Below are 21998 nucleotides of genomic sequence, written 5' to 3' on the forward strand. Positions count from 1 at the left end.
CAGACGAAGAAGAACACTTGCAGATCACCAAGACCAGGAACAGCAGGAGTCTTCCTTGATGCAGTCTCGGTTCCAGGTGATGTCCAAGTGTTCAGACGGTCGAAGTGTGATGGTGTTTCAGGTTTGAGTCTTGTCCCGCGACGAATCTAAGGGCCCCCTCACAGGTAAGGTCTTTTATACACTAAGGAAGTGGTTTGGACAACTCAGGGGTCCCTCTCAGAGGGGCTATACAGAAGGGAGGATTCACCTATGTCCTCTGTCCAGTTTCATGCCAGAGCAGGAGCAAAGGGCTACCAGAATTAGTTCCAACTGGAGTATACAAGGAGGGCACCGAATGTGCCCTTCAAAGCAGTTTGGTGGCATTGGCAAGAGCCCCACCCCGGTCCAATACTCTAAGTCCTGTCTGGGAGGTGGTCACACCGCCCTGTGACATGAAACCTATAGTTCTACCTTCCTCTGCATGAGCTCAGCTCAGCAGTGGTAGGGCAGAATCCTGCATGGGTTGGCAGCAGCACTAGCTTGTTGGAAGACCCTGGAATGGTGTTACCAGGAGTACTGGTGGCTTCCTGGCGGAGCCTTCGACTGCATGGAATCATACCTCCAACATGGGTAACGGTGTTGGGGTATGATTCCAACATGTTTAGAACCAAACATGCCCAGGTTTGGAACAGCCACTATATAGATAGCCATTGCGTAATGTTGCTAGGACAATATATGTATAAAAATGTCTGACCGCACTTACAAAGCCTGGAGATCCGACTCCAAGGTTTGTAGGGGTGTCCTGCTCATGCAGGGGCACCTCACACTTATAATTCAACATCCTGCCTTCAGGATTGAATGGCCTGCCTTAGGGATGACTTATACGTATACTTATAGGAAACTTATATCTGTTGTAAGTGGTGCTAGCACTATCTTACACAGGCTGCAATGGCAGGCCTGTAGTCACAGTTTGAGTGGTCTCTCATGGGTGGCAAAATACATGCTGCAGCCCATAGGTGACTATTGTTCGATTCAATCCTGTCCAGAAACCCCAGATTCTTGTGCCGAGCGGCGTTTTGCAAAGGGCTTATCATAGTTCATATTGCTCCAGCACTGTGCTGCTACACTTACACATAGGACCGATTGGAATCTTAATATTGGAGACACTCATTTTATATGCCGCCGCCTTTTCAGGTTCATTCAGTGATTTGTTTGCATATATACTTTCTGGTTGTGGACAAATAAAATTCCACGTAGTTGAGGAAATTTCTGGGAAAGAAACAGAAATGTTAAGCAGATCATTCAATGGTAAGCAAGTTATTTTTAGGAATCACGCTCTTCAACCTACATCTTTCAACTAATTTGGTGAGCAAAAGAATTGTTTAATTATACTCTTTACTATTACATTACCGCATTCAGAAGACTTCATTTTGAGTTCCAAGTTAAGCGACTGAACCATATCTTCAGTTTCTTTCAACCTACAAAACAAGCAGTTAATTGAAATAAGTGCTAGAAAAACAAATTATAAAAAACATAAAATATGTCATTTAAGCATGGGAAACTATGAAAATCTGCTTATGGTTACAATAATTAACAACACCACCAGAACAGAAAGGATTTCATGAAAATAACGATTGCCCTCAATAGGACTCTGACAAAGGAAGTTTCCATTGGTAATTGCCCTGGCCACACTTTACGTCACCCCCTACCAGACAGCGTAAGCGTCAGGCTATGAGAAAAAACATCTTTGGGATTTTCAGAAAGTTGACCTGGGAATGCATTCGCCTGTGGCTTTTGATTGTTTATGTGGTTTATAACTCACGTTTGCTGCCTTTCCATTGCTGGTTTATTTGCTTTTATGCTGTGCAGCTTGAGTTTGTACCTCCCCATGCTAAAGATGTGTTTACCGTATTCTTCCACAAACTCGTTTTCTGTAAGGCCTTTAAATCTTGTTCTTATCTTCACATTTGCTGGGCACTCAAAGACAGAGTTCAAATGTCAAGCTGTGGTTTCGTGGGAGCCTGGTATTTACTTTGCTTTCAGCTGACTTTAAAGTAAGCGTTTATAGGAAAGAGAAATGCAGCGTACATTCTCCATGGAGCCTGCTTGTGCCTTTTTTTTATTGTTTTATCTTAGACATAGCCATATCAAAAGGTGTCTTGTTCTTTACCTGCAGAAAACATTTGCAATTTATTTGTAAAATTCCTCTCATTTGGTAAGTCCATTTAATTTGTGAAACTGCCTTTTAAGGAACTAAGTACAAAATCACATTTCAGCTTCAGCATCAGCCTGACATGGTGATCTAGGGCAATTTACACTGTTTATGACCCATCAACTGTCTAGCGCAGGACAAGATCTTTTAACAGGAATGGGGCAGCTACACTGTACCACAATTTAACAATGCTTGGTTTTCCATTTGACATGCAAACCACATGCTTTATTTAAGACATATGTGGCAACTCATTTTGGAGAGTTGGATGAGTTTCAAGGCAGTGTTTATGAAAGCTTTTCTGTTTATGGTTAGCTACACAACATTTATGTATTCCATTTACAACTGTGCCTTTTTCAGATTACCTATATTACTGGATATAAACGATTTTCTGACTAGGGTCATGATTTCAATGGTGCAACAGGTGCAGTGACACAGGGGCCAAAAGGTTTAGGAAACCCACGGAGCATTGAGTATTGTGATATTTTACTACTAAACAAGCAGTCGCAAGTGCTGTTACCTTGCAGGCACTAGGGTCATGAATTGAATGTTTAAGCAAGTGCAGTGGCATAGGCACCAAAATGTCCAGGAATCACACTGAATACCGATTATTGATATATTTTACTAATAAACAAGCAGTCACAAGTGCAGTTACCTTGCATGCACTGGGGTCACGATTTGAATGGTGCGTAGGTGCAGTGGCACAGGGGCCAAAAGCTCCAGGAAACCCATTGAACACCGATATGCTATATTGCACTAGTAAACAAGCAGTTACTTACCTTATAAGCACTAGGGCAGAGCTTTCCAAAGTGTGTTCCGCGACACCGTACTGTGTCGCCTCCACTCTGTGGGTGTGTCGGGTGACAATGACCCCCCCTCGTGTGTGGCAGCCCGGGCTCAGACAGCTCCCGGGCACACACACAGCCGCATCCGAGCACTTCACAGGTCATTAAAAGACCGTGTGTGTGCTTGTTAAAGAGGCTTTGTTGATGTTTCACCCCTCCTAAGAGCCGCTGCAGCACAACCCTACCTACTGCTAAATGTTTCAGCCCCCCCCCCCCCTCCCCCGCCCTGGAATGTGGCTCTAGTAGCGCCTCTGCGCTGGGGGGTGTCTGCTGCTGTTAATATGCGCTGTAGAGCCTCCCTCCACCCTGGGCCCAGCAGGCACCAATCTCGCCTGCCAAGCACCAGCCTTAGCCAGGGGCACCGGCTGCTGCGAGCTTGATTCCTGCTCCTTGACCTTGTCGGACACCCTCCCGAGCAGTTTCGAAAGGAGTCTCTGCTTGGCGCACTGGTTCAAGGCGCTGCATCTTATTAATTAGAAAACTCAGGCGTTAGCAGAGAGGTGGGGACTCTGTCCAGCCTCAGGTCCATGGGCTTTTTATCTTACGACCTCCGCATTTATTTACAAACATTATATCATTGTATTTGTCTATTTTGCTGAATGTATTTCTCAGTAGTTGCATTTAATAATAATATCACAACCATCGGCTCCCTGTAATTCAAAAACAGCAGAGGCAATGCTCTTCCAGGGGCGGCTCACGTGAGAAGTTCCTGAGAGAAGGGGAACGGCGAAAGGGTGCCAGAGATATGGGGGGGGGCAGAGATAGAAGAAGTGATAGAGAGGGAGAGAGCGAGAGAGCGGGGAGAGGCAGAGAGAGAGATACTGAAGGATGGAGAGAGGGGGCGAGAGACATACCGATGGAGAGAAACACTGAGAGAGAGAGAGAGATAGAGAGAGAGAGGGATAGAGACTGAAGGATGGAGAGAGAGAGATCAAGAGAGAGGAGGGAGAGAGAGGGTGGATAGAGAGGGGGAGAGGGAGAGGAGTGAGAGGGAGACGGAGAGGAGAGGGAAGGAGAGGAGGGAGAGAGGGAGAGGGAGAGGAGGGAGAGGAAAAGGAGTGAGAGGGAGACGGAGAGGGAGAGGAGGGAGAGGAAGAGGAGGAAGAGGAGGGAGAGAGGAAGAGGAGGGAGTGAGGGAGAGAGTGAGAGGAGGGAAAGGGAGAGGAGTGAGAGGGAGACGGAGAGGAGAGAGAAGGAGAGAAGGGAGAGGAGGGAAAGGAAGAGGAAGAGGAGGGAGAGGGAGAGGAGTGAGACAGAGAGAAGGGAGAGGAAGAGGAGTGAGACGGAGAGGAGGGAGGGAGAGGAGGGAGAGGAGGAGGGAGAGGAGGGAGAGGAGTGAGACAGAGAGGAGAGAGAGAGAGGAAGAGGAGGGAGAGAGAGGGAGAGGAAGAGGAGGGAGAGAAGGGAGAGAGAGGGAGAGAAGGGAGAGGGAGAGGAGGGAGAGGGAGAGGAGTGAGACGGAGAGGAGAGAGAGAGAGGGAGAGGAAGAGGAGGGAGAGAGGGAGAGAGAGGGAGAGGAAGAGGAGGGAGAGAAGGGAGAGAGAGGGAGAGGAGGGAGAAGGAGAGGAGGGAGAGGAAGAGGGAGAGGAGGGAGAGGGAGAGGAGTGAGACGGAGATGAGGGAGGGAGAGGAGGGAGAGGAAGAGGGAGAGGAGGAAGAGGAGGGAGAGGGAGAGGAGTGAGACGGAGAGGAGAGAGAGGGAGAGGAAGAGGAGGGAGAGAGAGGGAGAGGAGGGAGAGAAGGGAGAAAGAGGGAGAGGAGGGATAGGGAGAGGAGGGAGAGGGAGAGGAGGGAGAGGGAGAGGAGTGAGACGGAGAGGAGGGAGAGGAAGAGGAGGGAGAGAGGGAGAGAGAGGGAGAGGAAGAGGAGGGAGAGAAGGGAGAGGAGGGAGAGGAGTGAGAGGGAGAGGGAGAGGAGGGAGAGGGAGAGGAGGGAGAGGAGGGAGAGAGGGAGAGGGAGAGGAGGAAGAGGAAAAGGAGTGAGAGAGAGATGGAGAGGGAGAGGAGGGAGAGGGAGAGGAGTGAGAGAGGGAGAGGAGGAAGAGGAGAGAGAGAGGGAGAGGAGCGAGAGAGGGAGAGGGAGAGGGAGAGGAGTGACAGGGAGATGGAGAGGAGAGAGAGGGAGAGGAGGGAGAGGAGTGAGAGGGAGACGGAGAGGAGAGAAAACCCCTGTAGGAGGTTCGGCTCACTCGATGCGCTCGCTCGCTGCGCTAGCTCGCATTACAGTGTCACAAGATGAAGATTGTCGAAAAGGTGTGTCACCGACGTGGAAAGTTTGGAAACCTGTGCACTAGGGTCATGATTTGAATGGATATAAAATCACTCACTCGGACCACACCACCAAGCCGGGAGGAGGAACAGCCATCAACCACAAAGAGGTCAAACGGTGCACCACTACCACTGACAACACCACGACTCCCATGGAACATCTCTACTTCAAGCTCCACACGGACGACAAGACAACCATCAGAGGCCCTCTCGAATATCAACCCTTAGGCCCACGCTCCAGCTTCTGCAACACCATCGCAGACTTCAAAGCGCCGCTAGCCTTAGACTCAAAGGACTACATCTTCCTCGGCGACCTACATTTCTACATCGCGACCCCAACGACAAAAACACTGCACACCTCCTCGACAGTATTAGCAGCCTCGGATTGACTCATATTGTGCATGACCGTACATACTCCGCAGGACACGCGCTGGACCCAATCTTCAACTCCAGCAACCGTATCAAATTCAGCCTTGTCACAGAACTCACATGGACCGATCACTCCATCGTCCACTTCAGCATCTCTAGCCCTCGCACTGCCACCCACAAGACGATCAATGCCCCCAACCGGATGTGGGACAAAATCTCAGGGGGGCCCACGAAACCAGATTACGGTAGGGTTACTAGTGAAATAATAGGCGACAGTCCTGACGAAGACCGGGGTGACCAATTTTGGCACGATTAAATCGGTCGAAACATGTTGACCACAGCAGTGTTTGGAGGGAAGTCTTGAGGGATCTTTCAGTCTCTAGCAAGACATCTCCCATCCTATTTTTGCTCTTTTAATCCTGATAAGGGTACCAAGTAACGTCTAATAAAGCAATTTTTTTAATTGGCACCCCTAATCAGTTTTAATATTTCCCATTTACTGCACCATTGTCGCACTACTTATTTCAATTACATGGTGATTGGCACTGGTTTCATCACATTACATGTTACGTGTTGTTTGTGTCTGTTGGTTTCTTGTAACGTTGTGTGGAATTTATTATTTTTCCTCTCCCTTATGCTCCGCCCTGAGTGTGGCTACACCAGGGCGTATTGTAAGCAGGCCCGATGATGAAGCATGTCACATACTTCGGTATGTGAGTGAGGGCAGTTTTTTCCAATTTATGGATTTTCCTGTATTTGTCTCGTGGCTTTGATTTTGTGTACTCTACACCCCTTTTGTGTATACACAAAATCTCAGGGACCAGCTGGGCGAATGCCCTCAACACCTCCAACCTTGCTACCACCACCAACCTCGAACAGGCAGTGAGAAACTTCAACACCTGCATCACCAATTGTGCAGACAGCATGGTATAAAATCAAGAGCCACATCCAGTGAAAATCCTCCAAAAAGGCCAGCAGGTACACCCAAGAACTCAGAACAGAGAAATGAGACAGCAAACAGTTGGAGAGGATATGGCGCACCAGCAAGGACACCTCCGACAGGGCAGCCTTGAAGACCTTCCCCAACCTCTACCTCCACCTGCTGAGGCCAACAAAGAAAACAGTCCTTGCCCCACACTTCGAAACCAACGCCAACATTAAGGAACGCCAACATTGTTAAGGAACTCTCTAGCCCAGCTGCCATCTAAAAACAAAACCACACCCTCACAGGAGCTGTGCGACAACCTCGCCCACTTCTTCCACGACAAGAGCTCAACAATATACAGAAACTTCATACACCAGCCCACACCTACTGACTTCCACGACAGATACACCACCATTGTAACTGACACGGACCGCAATATGACCACCTGGAACATCCTCGCCACCCAGGACAAACCTCCACCATGAAATACATCCACTCGGGAGCTCCCACTGACCCTGCCCGCACCACATCTTCAACCTCGGAAACCAAAGGATCGGCCAGGAACTCACCACCCTACTCAACACTTCTATCATCACTGCAACATTTACAGATGCCTGGAAACATGCCAGTGTCAGACAACTACTCAAAAAAAACTCTGTCTACCTCAGAAATCTAAACAACTACTGGCAAGTCTCCCTGCTCCCATTCCCAGCAAAGGTCCTAGAAAAGATCATCAACAATCAACTTATGACACACCTGGACCTCCTACTCAACGAAACAAAAAAAAAAGACTGGACAGGCCTCGTCTCTAAATTCAAGCAAATAATTTTAAAGCACTGGTCGATGTTACAATTGGAGCCAGATTTCAAAGGCATGTTCTCTGAACCACCCTTGTTCGCATATGAATGCAGCAGAAACATTAAAGAAATGCTTTCAAAACCAAATCGAACATCGCAATTCTCTTACACCAGGGCACTATTCTGTACCTAAACTGCAATAATTGTAACATCATCATCAAATGTAACTTTATAACTCATCCACGTAAAGGTTACATAATCAAATTGAAGGTTACCGCTACTCATGACACCAAAAATGTGGTTTATCTACTGAAATGTCCTTGTGGACTGGGTTACGTTAGGAAAACTGAACGGAAGATCAAAATAGGATTGAATGAACAGAAGAGCAACATCAGGAACATGAACCAGAAGTCTGTTGTGGCCACAAACTTTTTTGAGTCTAAGCATGACATCAGTCAACTTCGATTCCTGGCATTAGAAACTGTGGACATATGTGAAGGTCGAAATAATCATAAACATCTTCTTCAAAGAGAAATCTTTTGGACAAAACTGTTGGCTACCATCATACCGAATGGACTCAATGACCGCATTAAATTCAGTTGTTTCCTTTAATCGAAATAACTTCCCTTACCTCTAGCTCATGGTACTGTAGCAGGGATTCTGCTCGTACACAGAACTGTGCATAGAGACTTGGAACTTCAGTGAATTAGGGTGTGCCAAAACTCACCTTAGTAGCCAAAATCCCCTACCAGACTAGCAATCAGTGTCTCATTGGTTCTTCCATAACCCCAATGATTAGACAACCCAGAACATGGAACTTAGAATACCTCAGGAAATGTGGAACACATGAACACTCTTTCGTTATACTCTCATACCAGTCCAAAACGGGGAGTTAATGGAGACATGTGCAAGTTTGAAATATGTATTTCTAATGCCGTGTTCTCAGGCGCAGTATCTTAGCTAATACAAACAGACATATTATAAGCAATAAGATTATCAGCTTAGTTCCTATGCCATACAATACAAAGGGAGAAAGCATGTTACAATGCAAAATGGAAAACAGGTTAGAATACACCTATATCACACCCTCCCTTGCTAGTAGGTTATTTTATATCTACAAAAGGTCTCTTGGGATTACAAGGACGGCCCCATACCTCTGGTCCTAGCAGAAATGGATCACATCGGTTGCTGCACCAGCTCTCTGCATGCAAATGCTCTCCATGTGTGTGTGATCATGCCCACACAGTGCATTATTAAACGCACCAAAAATCAGAGGTGGCCACAGCTGCATATATGTTATGTCTAGAACGTGTGCTGATCAGTCCGAACAACAACCACTGTGTTGAAATAACCTTGAAGGCCTCGGCACTCACTGTTCAGACAAAGCTTACCAAGCAAGGCTGCTACTATAGAAAAACATATTATTCTTGTGAGAAGCAAAACATTCTGCTAAACTCTAAACATTTATAATAATGTGTGCCGTGTGCAAAGGCAGGAGAAAAGGGAAATGGCGTTTAAACTTCTAACAAGCTCATGTCAACTTAACACAGTGTAAAGGCAAGGCTCATCCCCATGACAGTAATGGTGCTTACCCTCTATTTCCCACACTTCACCTTGTCTCAACCTCCGATATCACTCCCTAGCTCCTTCACCTCTTAACTTTCTGCCAAGTGTCCTTGTTTATTCCCGTTCACTCTTTCTTCCCTCATATTCCCTTCACTTTTTTTCTCATCTCTCTTACACACTTTTTCCCCCTCTTTGTAGCAGCCTCTTTCTACCTCTTTATTACCCTCACTCGCTCTATCTATTCAATTCAGCTTATTTAATGTTATTGTGATTGACCATTTCAAGATGGGGCCTTTTTTCACAACTAGTTTCCTGTTTTGATTCAGTTAGCTTTCTTCTTCGTAAACTGTTGCCCGCCTTTCTAATGTTTGTTTTTATTTTTGTATGGTGATTTATATATCAGTTCTTACTAATTCCTTGTGCATTTGGCAGTTCCACGGGGCTCCATTCCCAGGATACTTTCTATTTCTATTCCTACGTTCACTCACGTCGCACATGCATATGTCTTCCAATACAGGAAACATTTTGAATGCCGTAATGGCGATAAGATTGCCTTTTAATATTTGCACTTTATTTCCTCCGCATGTCCTATCCGCCCAAGCAGTTGCCATAATTTCCTACACGCAACACACTGTCTATGCCAGTTTCGCAATAAGAATCACTCTTTCTTGCAGTTATCCTTACTCGCTTGCCCTTAAGAACGTTGTACTGCTTACTCATATGTCTTTTGAAGGTTTTATATGCCATGCATCACTGACTCCATTCCAGTCACAAATTTCACTTTGGTCACGCCAGATCAGTCACTTTTGATCAATCCTTTACACATATTTCGCTAGTTTCTATGTTGTTTTGCACTATCTTTTCTCATTTGGTTCACTCTGCACTGGCCAATTTTTTTTTTTTTTTTTTATTTTCTCATCATTACAATGCACTACAATGAATGGCTTCGCACAATCACCACTAAACCCCTTGATGCATCTATCAGCTTGTTTTACATCCGCAGTTTTTCATTTCATTACTTTTAAGACATAATTTCCCCTGCAGAAGGGTTCGCCCGAAATGCATTGGGTTTGAACAAAGGGTCTGAAAAACCATTGGGTTTGAACAAATATCCTTTGAAAGGAATGTGAACTTGATTTCAAACTACAGTGTTGAATAAACATTACTTAACATCTATCATTGTCTATCTGCTGAGTAACATTGGAAGGACCTCCCTTTGGGCGTTTTGGCTCTGCCTTTGGGGGACGTTACCCAACGGGATAACTTTCTACAACTGGAGCAGAACTAGCTACTAGATGCCTTCCAATTAGGCTTTTGCAGCAGTCACAGCACCAAAACTGCCATGATCGCAACCACCGATGACATCTGAAACCTCCTCAACCGAGCAGAATTAGCAGCTTTGATACTCTTTGAGCTCTTGGCAACCTTCAACACCGTATCCTACCACAAGCTGGTCGAAAGACTCCACCTAATCAGCATCCAAGAAGACGTCCTCAGATGGATCATCTCCTTCCTCAACGGAAGAACCCAAAGGATCCACCTCCCACCTTTCCCCTCTGAATCCAAGGAGATCACCAGCGGTGTCCCCTAGGGCTCATCTCACAGACAAATGATCTTCAATGCATATATGACCCCACTGGCCAACATTGTCAGATCCCACGGTCTCAACATGATTTCCTAAGCAGATGACACCCAAATCATCCTCTCACTCACCAATGATCCGACCATCACCAGAACCAACTTCCGACTAAATGAAGAACTGCCTGCAGCTGAAACCAGACAAGACAGAAGTACAGATTTTTGGCAACAACAGCAAACCATGGAACGACTCGTGGTGGCCATAAGACCTAGGACCCGCACCCACTCCCTCCAACCACACCAGAAGCCTCTGAATCATCATTGACAAACTCATCATGAAATCACAGATCAACACCCTCTCCTCCGCCTGCTTCTTCTGTGCATGCTATGTAAGCTCTTTAAGTGGCTACCTCTACACATGAGACGCAACGTGACACAAGCCCTCATCACCAGCCAACTGGACTACGGCTACTCCCTCTATGTAGGAATCACGGCACTTCTCCTACAGAGACTTCGGGGAACATCCTTTACAACGCAACTTTTACCACGCACTACCATTACAACGCAACCATTACAACGCAAGTCATTACAACGACTTGCGCTGGAGGGCGCTGTAGGATAGGGAATAGTTAAATTTTCTATCCAACACCTTCCCTACTATCCACGGGGTCTGGAGTTGGAATAGAAAATTAAACTATTCCACTATCCAGCGCCCCACAACGCAAGTCGTTGTAACGACTTGCGTTGTAAAAATTGCGTTGTAATGGCATGCGTGGTAAAAGCATGCGTTGTGATGTCATACAACCGAGACTTCTGACCATACAGAACGCCACAGCCAGACTTATCCTTGGTCTTCCCTGATGAGCCCACCTCAGGCTTCACCGCTGATCACGGTGAAGGCGGAGGTACCACTGGTGGTGCTTATTGCACTTGAGCTGGTGTTGGGAAGTGCATGTAATAGTCCTGGAGCATGCTTTGGAGGTCTTGCACCAGAGCAGCCAGCACCTGCACCATACCTGGTGGAGGAGGAGCCTATTGATGGTATCGCTCCATGAAGTGATGGCTCTGATAGACAGGTTCACAATAGCCCTGTTCCTTCTATTCTTCTTGATACTTGATGTGCCGGTCTGAGGGGCTGTGGGCTGGGCCGAACATTTGTGGGTCGTTGTCCTCTGTCTCCTGAAAGTCCAACAAGCGACTGGGTGGAAGTGGTGACACCTTACCAGGTGATCAATATTCAGGGTGAATGTATTTTTAGATGGTAAAATGCTCGTTGATGAGGTTGTCAGTGGTAGTGTGGACAGTGCGTGTAAAAGCAATGCTGGTGGTTTCATTAGTTTGAACTTCTCTGATGAAAGGGAGAATTTTCCTGGCTGCTGTGCCTTCGACGGCATCATCGTCAAGGCCATTGTAAAAGGGGATACTGACGCCAATGCGGTGATAGATGGAGTTGGTATTGTCTCACTGTCGTTGACGAGGTGAACAAGTTACTTAACTTTGGAAATTATGTTTCTGTAAGAGACATATGTTGGTATAGATTCCTTACCTTAGAATTAACCCCAGGCGTCACACTGGATCCAGAGATTTTTTACTCCGCAGTAGCCTTGCGTGTCGATAGGTGGCGTCGGTTGACTCTGCGGCCGTCGTTGGCGTTGTGGTCGCCGGAATGACGTTGTGGTGTCTACTTAGACACCACCCCTGCGCACTGATGTCAGTTTTGACACGACTTTCCACGCCAGAAGCACAGAGCCATGCAAGACGCTGACCACTGGTGCACATAACTAGGGCCCTGGAAGGGAGTCCCTATTCCTAGAAGTCACTTGACAGAACATGGAGGATGGGTGTGGCGGTAAGGAATCTAAAAATAACATATGTCTCTTACAGATACATCATTACCGAAGGTAGGTAACTTGTTCATCTGAAAGAGACTATTAGTTATAAATGCCTTACTTAGAATAGATACCCCAGCAATGCCAACCCCAGAGGGGGGTCTGCAAACTAATTTCACACCAGAAAGTCCTGGAGAGCAGAACGGCCAAAATAGACGTCTCTCCGAACTTAGCTGTCTAGGCAATAATGTTTAGTGAACGTGTGCAGGGATGCCCATGTGGCCGCCTGACAGATGTCAATGAGTGGGACTCCACGTCTCAAGGCAGTTGTAGCTGGGCAAAGTGATGGTCAGTCCTATATGGAAAGATATAAACAATGTTGGAAGAAAAGAGGCACTCGTGCGAAGGACTACTTTGTCCGAATGAACAGCAAGAAAGGAGGTTTTGAGGACAGAGCCTGAAGCTCACTCACTCTGCGAGTAGAGATGATGGCAACAAGGAAGGCAGTCTTCAGAGTAAAGTGTCTGATAGGGCAGTTATGTAGATGCTCAAAGGGAGCACAAATAAGGTATGTCAAGATAAGATTCAGGTCCCACTGGGGCATTATGAAAGGAGATGGAGGAAAGAGATAAGTAATGCCCTTTGGAAATCTATTTACAATAGGGGACTTGAAAAGAGAAGGTTGATCAGGAAGACAAAGAAAGGCACATATGGCCAAAAGGTAGCCTTTTATGAGTGCCCAGGGCAGAGCCCTGCTGGGCTAAAGAAAGGATGAACAGGATGAACAAGGGTATCTCCAAAAGAGGGGCAGAAAGGGGAACCTTTGCTCTGTACCATGCCACAAACGTGTTCCATCTAGTAGCGTATACAGACTTCGTTGAGGGATGCCTGGCTGCCAAGGTGACATTAGAGACTTCAGGTGGAAGGTCAAAAGCTGTCAACTGTTGCCGCTTAATTTCCACACAAGGAGGTGGAGGCTGGACAGGTTTGGGTGGAGGACCTTCCCCTGCTGCTGCAACAGAAGATCCTCCCGAAGAGGCAGTCTGATCGGAGGATCGATGGCCATGCTCAAGAGCTCGGGGTACCAGACTCTTCGTGCCAAGTCCGGAGCCACAAGAATAACTTGGACCCGGTCGTGCTTGATCTTCTTTTGCACTCTGGGCAGAAGTGGTACAAGCGGAAAGGTGTACAGGAGGCTGCAATTTCACTTGCGACGAAAAGCGTCGCCGAGCGAGAGCCGCCTTGGAAATTCCAACGTGCAGAGCTGCTGATACTACGCATTCTCTTCGGTGGTGAACAGATCTAACCAAGGCTCTCCCCACTGTTGAAAGAGACCTTACACCACCTCCGAGTGAAAATGCCATTTGTGATCCATCATGCACCGACGGCTGAGTTTCTCCGCCCTGGCATTCAGAGAACCCGTCAGGTGTTGAACCACCAGGGACATACTATGATGTTCCAGCCATGTCCAAAGGCGTAGAGCCTCTTGACATAGGGTCCACGAAACCACCCAGCCCTTTTTGTTGCAGTACCACATGGTGGCGGTGTTGTCTGTGAACACATGCACTACTTCCTTTGATAGAGGGAAGGAATGCCTTCAGTGCCAGATCAATCGCCAGGCGCTCCAAAAGATTGATGTGAAGGCCAGACTCCGCAGGAGACCGGAGTCCTCTTGTCAGGCTCTGCTTTCTGGCCTCTTCGGGGCTGTGTTGCTAGGCCTATAACCTCCCCTATGAACTGCCTCAGAGTCTGAATTAGATAACACCGACTACTAAGGGGGTCCAACCGGGGAGGGAAAGGAAGGGGATAGCAGGGAGGGAGACCTGAAATGACAAAGAACAACTCGTTTAGGAAAACCCTCCCGAGTATGCGATTCTAGCCCACCCACTCTCTTAGTCTTTTTTACCTCAAAGGAAATCTACACAGTAACACACATTCGTACCTGTAAAGGAAAATACATGTAACAGTTTCTGTGGAAGACATGCAGGGAGGAGGTACCAGGCACTCTACCCAGCTGTAATAACAAAAAGAGAAACACGTTTTCAGGAAAACCCTAACTTCTGAGGGCTACGCTATGTACCTGGCTGCTTCACACACCTACCTAAAATAAGTAGGAAACAGTCCTCAATGGGTGAGAGTAATCCCTCTGTAACAGTACCCCTCTGGTGTCTCCTAATTTAGGAAAAACGATAAACAAATATTGTGATAGGAAACTTTGCAAAGAACAATAAGAAACGGAGAAGGATTCTCTGCTCCGTTTCACAGTAACGCTTGTCTTTGAACTTGGGTGTTCGACATACCACACCCTGAACTGAGAAGCACTAAGTAACAATTTGTCAGACTAGTCCCCCTGAGCCTCGGTTCTCTGACAATGCATCAAAGTTACTTGCACTCATAAAGTTTGTTTCTCCCTCAACCAAGAGAAACTCAATTATCCATCCGGTCGCCACATTCGCTGCGTGGCTTTTACGTTGTAATCACAGCCTGCAGCAAACAAAGGAATCTACTTTTGCTTCCCCCTCAGCCGAGAGGAAAACTAAACTCGGAACAGGTTTCCACACCCCAGCGTGGTATACACGGAAGTAAATACGATGTGCTGCTTAAACAAAACAGAAGCGGATAAGTTGCTTCCCCCTCCGCCGAGAGGAAAACCGAACTGGGAACAAGGCTCCACGCCCCAGCGTGGTAAACAAAGAAGTCAATACGAAGCGTTGAGTAACCAGAACAGACGCAGATAAAATCCGCTTTCTTACCGCTACTCCACGAACACAAACCGTTCTCCAAGATGCAAAAGGAATTATCGGCAACATCAAGTTCCCCGGGGCTCCTTTTGATTACGCGATGCCCACGCTCCGTGCGCCCATTACGTAACTGCCCCTCAGCATGGCAGAATTGTAGTTCGCAGCCGTTCTGATGCGCTAGGAGCGCGGTATTCGGGTCGTTAATCCCCCTGCCAGGCAGAACTTGACACCTCTGATCTCCGCCTCTCCCAGGTGGCTGCCCCATCTCTGGAGTGACGCATCGGTCGACCCTGTCAGCTCTAGTTGGAGAAGGGAGAGGGATCTGCTGCTGACCCAATCTTGGTTCAATAACCACCACTGCAATTGACGTGCAGTCCTCTCCGAGATCTGGACAATGTCAGAAAGATTGCCCGATGCTGCGCTCACTGGAACTTTAGGTCCCACTGCAGAGCCCACATATGCCAGCTGCCATGATCACCAGCAGGATGCAGGAAGTCATGAGGACCAGAAGCCTCAGGGTCATTCTCACTGAACTCCGGGATAGAGGCTGAAACATCACTATCATAGCCCGAATATCCTAGTGACAAGCCTCGGGGGTGGGGAGGGTAGATATTTGGAGGGAGGAGGGGGATTTTTGTTGGGTTTTACTTGAGGAGAAGAACCCCGAGATGGTACATACCTAGGAGTACGCTTTACCAAGCTCTTCAAGACCAACGAGCTAAGGGCTGTCTAAGAAGAAGGATGAACCATCATTTCCCTGCGCTGGAGGAAGACTAAGGACTATTTGCGGAGAGACAACCTGAGACTATTATGTGTAACTGTATTAAGATGTGCATTAGAACTAGACTGTAATTACAATCTGATATATAGGCTGCCCTCACTTGTTTTATTACAAATTAATAAAAATCTGTTAACAAAAAAAAATCATAGCACGTATATCCGGGAGGATATGCCCGAAAATACGCTATTTTCAGAACTGCTTCAAAGAAAAGGAACTTCTCAGAGGGAGTCAGGTGTGACTTTGGCATGTTGATAGTGAAACCCAGCTAATGTAGGAGGTCCACCGTAGTCTGGAGGTGGGAGACGACAGGCTGGGGCGAGCTGGCCTTCAACAGCCAGACATTGAGATAGGGAAAGACTGGAACCCCTGATCTGCGCATATGAGCTGCGACCACCGCCATCACTTTCGTGAACACCCCAGGGGCGCTGATAAGGCCAAAGGGGAGCCCGGTGAATTGAAAATGCTCGTGGCCTACCATGAACCGTAGGTAACGCCCGTGGGCTAGCAGGACAGGGATATGGAAATATGCGTCCTGCAAGTTCAACGCTACCATCCAGTCTCCGAGGTCGAGGGCAGACAGGACCTGAACCAACGTGAGCATCTTGAACTTCTCCTTCCGTAGGAAGTGATTGAGGGCCCTGTGGTCTAAGATATGATGAAGGCCTTTGTCCTTTTTGGGAACCAGAAAGTAGTGGGAGTAGCAACCACAACCTACTTCTGACACAGGGACCCTTTCGATAGCTCTGTTGGCCAAGAGAGCTGCAACTTCCTGGCGGAGAAGGGCCAAGCGATCCTCCGACATGCGATGGAAGGATGGTGGCATGGAGGGAGAGGTAGTCTTGAAGTGGAGGGAGTATCCCCTTCAAAATATCTGCAAACCCCACCTATCCGACGTGATGGGGTGCCAGTGGGGAAGGTGATGACGAATCCTGACGCCCACTGGCCTCTGGTTGCCCAGAAAGGTCAGACTAGGAGGGTTTGGAGGCTGCTGCAGGGGGGTTATGGGTGGATTGGCCCGCACGCTGGCCCCCAGACCCGCATCACTAGGACCCTCTTCCACAGCCACGCACAGGCTGGCCAGCTTATACGAACTGGTGGCTAGACTGGGTCGTACGTGGTTGGGCACCCTACTTCCTTAGCCACGAAAGGGGCGAAAAGCAGATTTCGTGGGGCGAGTGGTCGCCGCAAAGCCCAAGGATCTGGCAGTAGCCCTAGAATCCTTAAAGTGCTCGAGCGTTGAGTTTGTCTTATCACCGAAAAGGCGACGGCCATCAAAGAGCATGTCCAGTAAGGAAGATTGGACATCCCCAGAAAAACCAGACATCCTCAACCAGGCGTAGCACCTCAGGGCTACTGATGTGGAAACCGTTCTGCCCAGTGAGTCGGCGGTATCCAGCCCACATCTGATTGTGAATTTTGCTGCATCTCTATACTCTGCCACTGCGTGGGTGAGAACGTCCCGGGCCTCCTCCGGGCACTGTGGCAGCACTTGTGCAACCATATCCCTCACTGTACTGGTATAACGACCCAAGAGGCATGCAGTATTCATAGACCACAGTGCTAAGTTGGTGGAAGAAAACATCTTCTTCCCAAAATTGTCCAGCTTCTTGGACTCCCTATCTGGGGAGCAGTACGGAATGCACCTTCTGAGGATGAGGCTTGGACCAACAAGTTCTCCGGGGTCAGGTGTTCGGAGAGGAAACATGGGTAGCCTGGAGCCGGGCGGAGGCGTCGGGCATCATTTCGTCCACAGGGGTCCTTGTGCTGGGCTTGGACCAAGTGCCCAGAAGGACGTCCATGAGGGCTTCATTTAAGGGCAAAAGGGGTTCCGAAGAAGTCGCCCTAGTCGAAGCACCTCTGTCAGGAGGTTGGCCCTGACTGCCACCGTAGAAAGCTCGAGGCCCAAGGCCTCAGCCACCCTACACGACACTACTGCATATGACGCTCCCTCCTCCGCAGCCACGGTAGGGGGAGAAAGGATGCCAAGGTCGGGGGAAGTATCCAGACAACTGGCGTCACCTAGGTCCTCTCGCCAGTCCGGCTCATCACGTTGATCAGCCAAAGGGTCCACAGACCCCTATCAGCCCTCCTCTGGTTGCCAGTCAGACCAAAAAGGAACACCAGGGATGAATAGTGGCAAAAACATGCCCTCCGGCGCCAGTGCCAAAGTTGGCCTGGTGCATTGTCCTGTAGTGTAGTTCCTATTATCCCAATAGGCTCTGCGCATTGGAATAATATCTTCAATAGTATAGACGTAGGACAGAGGTTAACTAGATCTTCTACTGATGATATTAGACTTAAGTTTTGTGTGCCAGCTAGCTCAGAGTTCACTAGAAACTTTCTCGAATAGGCGAGGAGTTTAACCTCCCTGGATAGACAAGAAGGGATTTAGTTTCTGACAACCATAGAACATGACAACTTTGCTCTCCCTGATCAAGAGTATATCTCTAGAGTCGTGTGAAAACAAAAGACAGCTATTTTACTCAGTCAATACGTGCATACTTAGTTTCACCAGATTGTAGAGAAAAGAAGAGACGGGCGTGTTCAATAAAAGGTGTTATTTATTGATCAGTCTCTGTTCTCATACAAGAGAAATGAATCGCTACAATTGCAATACTTATAGTTAAGTAAAGTGCATACAGTAAAAGCAGGAGTATAAAATAATACTGTAAAAGCATTGATATGGTTTCTGAGCCATATGATACTTTAAAATGGATAAAAGATATACATACATATATACATTGACTAATCGTACTCAACTGGTGCTTCTAACTACGCCTACCCCGGTGCACCTGACCTAAGCCTAATACATGGGAGGGAGTAAGTAAGTAGCAGTTTAAGTTAACTTTGTTTTGCCAAGAATCTGACTCAAGAATTCTCTATAAGGGTTTAGTCAGTTCAGTACCTGGGATTTAGAAGGCAGGAGGGCTGGTATCTCTTTCTCAGGACTCGGTATCCCAGTCACACGCGAAGGTGGGCTGGAAACCCTGGAGGCTGGATTTCTCGGCAAGAGAAAAGACAGCGTCTTTCTCAGCGCGTCAAAAGGGGAGGGGCAGCGTCCGTGGGCTCTCGCATCAGCTGGGCTCTCCGGCAAGTAGTCGCTGCTCCAAGCTCATCACCACCGTGTCTTTACTTAGGGCAGCGTCGGTATATTTATACCTGAGAGGTGCCGGGTTTGACGTAAGGATGGACATAATACGTCAATAAGGATGTCATTAAGAACTGGTCGTTCTTACATTCTTTACAGTCAATCAATCAATCATGCCATTTGTATAGCGCACTACTCACCCGGGAGGGTCTCAAGGCGCTTGGGGGGAGGGGTATGCTACTGCTCGAACAGCCAGGTCTTGAGTTGTTTCCTGAAGGCGAGATGGTCCTGGGTCAGCCGAAGGTGGATGGGGAGGGAGTTCCAAGTCTTGGCAGCCAGGAAAGAGAAGGATCTTCCTCCGGCGGTGGCTCTTCGGATGCGTGGTACGGCTGCGAGGGCGAGGCTGGTGGACCGTAGCTGGCGGGTGGGCGTGTAGAAGGTCAGGCGGTCGTTGAGGTACTTGGGGCCCAGGTCGTGGAGAGACTTGTGTGCGTGGGTGAGGAGCCGGAACGTGATCCTCTTGTCGACGGGGAGCCAGTGCAGGTTCCTCAGGTGGCTGGAGATGTGGCTGCGTCGGGGGACATCCAGGATGAGTCGGGCGGAGGCGTTCTGGATGCGCTGGAGTCTTTTCTGTAGATTGGCTGTGGTTCCGGCGTAGAGGGCGTTTCCGTAGTCCAGTCGGCTGGTGACGAGTGCCTGGGTGACAGTCTTCCTGGTCTCGGTCGGGATCCAGCGGAAGATCTTGCGAAGCATATGCAGGGTGTTGAAGCACGATCAGGAGACGGCGTTGACTTGTCTGGTCATCGAGAAGGAGGGGTCCAGGATGAAGCCCAGGTTGCGTGCGTGGTCGGTTGGCTTGGGTGCGGTGCCCAGGGCTGGGGGCCACCAGGAGTCGTCCCAGGCGGAGGGCGAAGATCCCAGGATGAGGACTTCCGTCTTGTCCGAGTTCAGTTTCAGGCGGCTGTCCTTCATCCACTCGGCGACGTCTTTCATCCCTTCGTGTAGGCAGGTTCTGGCGGTGTCGGGGTCTCTGGTGAGGGAGAGGATCAGCTGGGTGTCGTCGGCGTAAGAGATGATGTTGAGGTTGTGCTGGCGTGCGATGGCTGCGAGAGGTTTCATGTAGATGTTGAAGAGGGTGGGGCTGAGTGAAGATCCTTGCGGGACGCCGCAGATGACTTCGGTGGCCTCGGAGCGAAACGGGGGGAGGCGGACTCTTTGTGTTCTTCCGGAGAGGAACGAGATGATCCACTCGAGTGCCTTCTCTTGGATACTGATGTTGCTGAGGCGCTGGACTAGGGTGCGGTGGCAGACCGTGTCGAACGCAGCGGAGAGGTCCAGGAGGATGAGGGCCACTGTTTCCCCCTTTTCGAGCAGGGTCCGGATGTCGTCGGTGGCTGCGATGAGGGTGGTCTCGGTGCTGTGGTTGGCTCTGAAGCCGGACTGCGAGGGGTCGAGGGATCCGTTCGTCTTGAGGAAGGCGGTCAGCTGTCTGTTGACGATCTTCTCGATGACTTTAGCAGGAAAAGGGAGGAGCGAGATGGGGCGGAAGTTTTTGAGATCGGTGGGGTCCGCTGTAGGTTTCTTCAGGAGGGCGCTGATCTCGGCGTGCTTCCAGCTCTCCGGGAAGGTGGCGGTGTTGAAGGAGGCGTTGATGATGTTCCGGAGTTGGGGTGCGATGGTGGAGTCGGCCTTGTTGAAGACGTGGTGTGGGCAGGGGTCGGTCGGTGATCCGGAGTGGATGGTGTTCATCATGCGGGCTCTGTCTTCGGTGGTCACCGTGGTCCAGGTGCGAAGGGTGGCGGTGGGGGGCGTTGGTTCGACGGTTGGGTGCGTGGGTGGGGCGACGAAGCTGTTGTGGATGTGGGCGATCTTGCGGTGGAAGAACGAGGCGAGGGAGTCGCAGAGGTCTTGTGACGGAGTGATGTCGTTGGTGCCGGTGCTGGGGTTGGAGAACTCCTTGACGATAGTGAAGAGCTCTTTGCTGTCATGGGCGTTGTTGTCCAGTCGTTCCTTCAGGGATTTCTTCTTGGTGGTGCGGATGAGCTGGTGGTGCTTGCGGGTAGCGTGTTTGAGGGCGGTCATGTTATCGGTGGTCCGGTCGAGGAGCCAGGCTTTCTCGAGGGTGCGGCAGGTCTTCTTGGAGTCCTTGAGGTCGTCGGTGAACCAGGATGCCTTCTTGCTTCTGGGTCTGCTGGGAGGGTTCTTTAGTGGCGCGAGGTCGTCGGCGCAGGCGGTCAGCCACTGTGTGAAGTTGCGGGCTGCTTTGTTGGGGTCCGTTGTGTTGGCGGGTGGGCTCTGGCTGAGGGAGGTGGTGAGCTGATCTGCGGTGATCTTGCTCCAATTCCTGTGAGGTACCTGTTGCGGGTGGTGGTGGGTCGTGGATCTTTTGGACAGGAGTTCTCAAACGAAATCAAAACAATAGCAGCGGGGATTTCCCAGGTTTGCTGGAGGCTTGGTTTGTTTAGAGAACTCGGTGTGCTTTCTAGGGGGCTGGAGGAATAGTGCTTGCTTAATGTGACAGCATGCGCTATGACTAATTTATGAAACGGGTTTCTGTGCCGTTGTATGGATATTAGTGATTTATAACCGGACAAGGGTCAGAAATTGGAGTATCGATACAGGTCCTTAGATAAACACACTACAGCCCAAGTCGGGGTGAGGCTGGGGTAAGACCGGTGCTGGGGGTGTTGTCGTCAGAATTGGCGCCGGGGAAGGTACCGTGAGGTCGACCGGCATTGATCCTGATCCTGGCCTGGATCCTCAAGGGCCCACCGACACCGGAGCCGCCGACATTGAAATCCCATGGCCCTCAACCGAGTCCACGGGGTCAATAGGCACGCCGGCAGAGTCGGGCTGCCCAAAGATGCTGTGAAGCACCTCGTAGAAAGCTCAAAGCTGGGCAGGGGATTCTCCGGCACCGGGAAAAGGGGGGAACCGTGGAGCCGTCCCAGGAGCAGGCTTCGAAGACCGAGCTGGAGAGCTACGATGCTCCGGGTCGAGCACTGCATTGGATGACAGACAGGT

At 49.2% G+C, this 21998-nt stretch overlaps 1 protein-coding gene across 12 annotated transcripts in view; it reads right to left on the reverse strand.

Moving 5' to 3' along the window:
• SYCP1 (synaptonemal complex protein 1) overlaps positions 1 to 21998 on the reverse strand; it is a 6803167-nt gene that overhangs the window by 4581321 nt on the left and 2199848 nt on the right. For all 12 annotated transcript variants that reach the window (XM_078644363.1, XM_078644366.1, XM_078644361.1 and 9 more), the window contains one exon: positions 1390 to 1457. In XM_078644363.1, coding sequence (XP_078500489.1) covers positions 1390 to 1457 — 68 coding nt within the window. The remainder of the gene's footprint in view (positions 1 to 1389; positions 1458 to 21998) is intronic.

The sequence above is a fragment of the Lissotriton helveticus genome, chromosome 5_1, assembly GCF_964261635.1.
Source record: "Lissotriton helveticus chromosome 5_1, aLisHel1.1, whole genome shotgun sequence".
NCBI lineage: Eukaryota > Metazoa > Chordata > Amphibia > Caudata > Salamandridae > Lissotriton > Lissotriton helveticus.